The sequence below is a fragment of the Populus euphratica genome, unplaced genomic scaffold, assembly GCF_000495115.2.
Source record: "Populus euphratica unplaced genomic scaffold, PopEup_1.0 scaffold1621.1, whole genome shotgun sequence".
Taxonomy (NCBI): domain Eukaryota; kingdom Viridiplantae; phylum Streptophyta; class Magnoliopsida; order Malpighiales; family Salicaceae; genus Populus; species Populus euphratica.
The window spans coordinates 2,866-6,685 of NW_011501456.1; the positions used below are offsets into that span (position 1 = coordinate 2,866).

Consider the following 3,820-nt stretch of genomic DNA (forward strand, 5'->3'; position numbering starts at 1 on the left):
ATCAATATTTGACTTGTATGTTCAGTGAATACCTTTAATTTTCAAGTTATTTTTGTTCACCTTGTTTACAAGTCTAGGAGATGCAAACATTCCCCACCCAATTTATCATTCTAATCACCAAGTTTTGATGATTTTTATTATGGCCAATGATTGTGCAATTTCTTGTCTAAAGACTTTTTATGCTTAACGGGCTTAACCCTTATTATATGCCATTCAATTCATCTTTGCCCCTTAAATCCTCTCTTTTAGGTATAATTGTAAGACAAATGAGATACTTATATGAAGTAGAGGCTTATCATATGATTATTTCATGCTAATAATTTAAACTTATAATGACTAATATTTTTTTTATTTATAGCAACATTAGTGACCAACTTTAGCCTGCAATGGTTAATCAAGCCTAGTTTGTTGAATTTCTCCTTTACCAAGTAGTCTTTAAGGCTTAGGGTGACCTTTTTTGTTACTTTCTTAGGAAAAGGTCTCAAGTATCCTTCATTTTTATTAATCACTTTAAATTTCATGATTATTATAAGTTATTGCTCTTGAAACTTCTTATCAAAGTTTGAATTGACCATTGTGATCTTGTTTAAGAGGTCGACTAAACATGTTTTACTTATTGGTTGACAACAAGCCCTTTTAGTATAAAAAAAATTGAGATTGCCTTGTTAAAAAGCAACTCATTAAACGTTGATCTTACTGATTAAAGTTAATTATAGATAAGGTGGTTAGGCCATGTAACTTGAGATTACCTATATATTTATAGGCTAGGTAATACCTTATAAGTGATCATGTTCAAATTGAGTTGAACATGTTATAGTATTTATTATGTGAACATATAATATTGAGGTTGAGGCTAAGTATATAAACTTATTTTTATTGGAATGCTTGTTATTTTAAAATATTCTAGAATTTACCCTTTAGGTGTATAGGTATATAGAGTTTTAAATCTACTTTGTTATAGCTAATTTTAGATTTGATTTGATTAAACTGATAACTCGTATTGTTTTATTGAATTTATAAGAAGCCGCCACTAGCCCATAAAAGTGTGGTTAAACTAGATTTGATAGTATAGTTAAACTAGATTTGATAATTTGATTAGTTCTTATAAAGAGATAACGTTGATGATACGATGGAGGTATGGAATAGCAATGTAATCACTAGTAATTGATAAAGACAATAATGTTTAGAAAAATGGCATAATTGTTAGTTAATAGAACAAATATAAAATCTTGTTCTGCTAGCATGTCAATCCATATATTACCTATAAAAAATACTTGGGAATAAGTGTATAATGAGGCAATAACTACTTCTAATTAAATAAAGTGAGAAGTGAGGACATCAAGTATCGGACCTTTAGTAAAGGTAACCTATTTTATTTTGCTACTCATGCATAATTTCTACAATTCCTTTAATGCATGACAATAAATAATAATTTTATTTATTTATTTATTTGGTTAGCATATAAATATTTATATTTAGGGTAAACAACCTAACGCATACAATGCTCTATTAATCAAAATTGCCAATAACATAAACAATAATAAAAAGAACTTACGTTCCCCATCTAAACACTTCTCAAAGTCGACCTCTACTTGTAACAATTTAATAATATTAGTAACGGCAATGATAGTGAAACAACTTTCTTTTTCATCGTTAATTGCAAGTAACAAAACATTAAAAATAATAAAAACCATAAACACATAATGTGGTGTTATGATTTATTGAATTTTTGGAAGGACGTGACTGAGAATTAGAGTAAAACACAAGGATAGGTCGATGGTTTCTCCATTAAACTCCTACTTTCGGCCAGCTTCTTCCAGCTCCCGCAGACCTCCAACCTTCTGCTCAATCTCCTCAATCAACTCCTCGCGCCACAGCTCTGCTCTTGCAGATTCTTCAATATCCTCTTGCTGCATATCGGTTTATATATAGGTCAACAATCTTCTTTTGTTTTTAACTGGTGATGGCGAAGAATAGCAGTATACGACTTCGACACATATAAGCCCGGCGAGCAAATACAACCCAGGGCTCTAGCTCTGGGTTCTTTCCCTCCTCTTAATTTCACCAAATGGATATTGGGAAGAGTCTCGTTTTTACATGTGAGATGGAATTCTCTTACTCAATTTCATTTTTAAAACAATTGGTTAGATTCAACAAATGTGATACGTAAAAAAAACTATACAATGAAGAATTCTAACCATCCACTAATTTACAGAGATGAAAATTTTGATTGTTGAAATTCAAACTAATGACTGAGTAAGAGAATTCCATCTCTGACATATAAAAACGAGCCTCGGACAACTACATCATGTTTGTGGAAGAGATGGAAGAATTCCATCCTACGATCATGAAATCTTTTACAAGTAAGTGAAGTAAATCCCTTATATACTCCCTATATCATAACTTGTTCAAATCTTAATCTAAAACAATCTTTTCTTCCGTATGCTTTCCAAAGTCATTTTCTCAACAATATTAGCGAGTTTAATTAAAATTACTGGAAAAAGAAAGACATGAAGTTAGAAGATTCAACACAGGAGTGAACGGAAGGACCTTGTCAGCACATATACCTTGTCATATACCCAATGTCCACTGCCATCCCCTCCATCTTTTCTATATGCCTCTGAGTCATAATATGGGTCCTATACAATAAAAACTCGGACATTAGAATCTCGCCAAATAATATGTATAAATTTCAGATCCTACATGCAAAACCAGATGGGCTTACTTTCATTGAACCGAAGAATAAACATCCCCAGCAAGTGAACATAAGGTAAAATACATCTACAAGCAGAGAAGAAAAGATTAGAGAAACTGAAGAAACCCGTAACGAAATATAGTGATTAGAGGGCTGAAATGAATGAGAGAAGAAAAAGAACAAGGAAAAAAAAAACTTACAGACGTTTTTTATGGCTCGATCACTGAGATGCCATATAGATTTGTGAGTTATAAGGTCTCTTTGACCTTCTATATGCTCCACCATAACTGCCATTAGAGGCCAATCTGGGAAGGCATTCACTTTACTCAAGGAAGCTCTTTTCTGATTGCTGCGTTTATGCTATCACACAAAAGTATATTATCACTTGATGAGATACACATGATTGGCTTAAGAAAAATCTATTGTGTCTGCGTGTACACCTTTTCATTAACTCAAGAGAACAAAACTCTAAGAGTCAATAACTTGGAGCAAGGAGCCACTTACCTGCAGCCACCCGCTAAGAAGCCCGTTGCTTGAACATTGCCAAAGCTGAAAAAAGTAGAGAGAAGAAGAAAAGATTTACTCAATTTATCGGCTTTCGGACTTCTTGTGTAAATTATCTACGACAAAATGGAGAGCCATGGTTTGTAAGATTTTACCCCTTCTGAACATGGTTTGAGGTCCAATTTTGTTTTCTGCAGAGAGCTAAGCATGTGCGGTTTTGTGATGGTAAAGCCCGCTATAGCTTTGGCCATTATAAATTTTGGATGGAGGCTAATTGCGTTCTGAAACGCTGGAGTTTCCTTTTTCGTTCCTTCTTAAGTGCTTTGAAATGGATAAGGAAACAATTCATATCCACCCCCTTCCTTCGCTCGTGCAAGCACACAGCTCTCAGGATATGGTTGCGGGTTAGAATGCTAGTCTCATGTTCTTATAGCGAGGTCCATCATTTTCTATTATTAATACAAGTCTCCCCAATATATATTCATAGATAAAATTTTAGCATCTAACATTTTCTTAATTAAACATGGAAATTAAGCTAATTACTTTTTATATATACTTCCAAATTTGTTTTATAGAAAATAAAATATTATTAAACTAAACAAAACAAAAATAAAACTTCCA

The 3,820-nt window shown here is 32.7% G+C and overlaps 1 protein-coding gene across 1 annotated transcript; it reads right to left on the reverse strand.

Moving 5' to 3' along the window:
• Positions 1-1,538: 1,538 nt before the first annotated feature.
• PNSB4 (NDH dependent flow 6) lies at positions 1,539-3,583 on the reverse strand. Its single transcript, XM_011015721.1, has 6 exons — positions 3,355-3,583; positions 3,200-3,244; positions 2,896-3,055; positions 2,726-2,781; positions 2,568-2,639; positions 1,539-1,910 (listed from the first exon to the last, which is right to left on the reverse strand). Exons 1-6 carry the CDS (start codon positions 3,448-3,450, stop codon positions 1,797-1,799), a joined length of 543 nt encoding a protein of 180 aa, XP_011014023.1. The 5' UTR covers positions 3,451-3,583; the 3' UTR covers positions 1,539-1,796.
• Between the last annotated feature and the right edge of the window lie 237 nt (positions 3,584-3,820).

Bases quoted from the DNA above. Each gene is read 5' to 3' on its own strand.
- PNSB4 (XM_011015721.1), bottom strand. From the start codon at position 3,450: ATGGCCAAAGCTATAGCGGGCTTTACCATCACAAAACCGCACATGCTT. The intron at 2,782-2,895 runs GTAAGTTTTTTT...CTCTGCTTGTAG, and splicing joins TCGAGCCATAAAAAACGTCT to ATGTATTTTACCTTATGTTC. The intron at 2,640-2,725 runs GTAAGCCCATCT...TTTATTGTATAG, and splicing joins TATTCTTCGGTTCAATGAAA to GACCCATATTATGACTCAGA.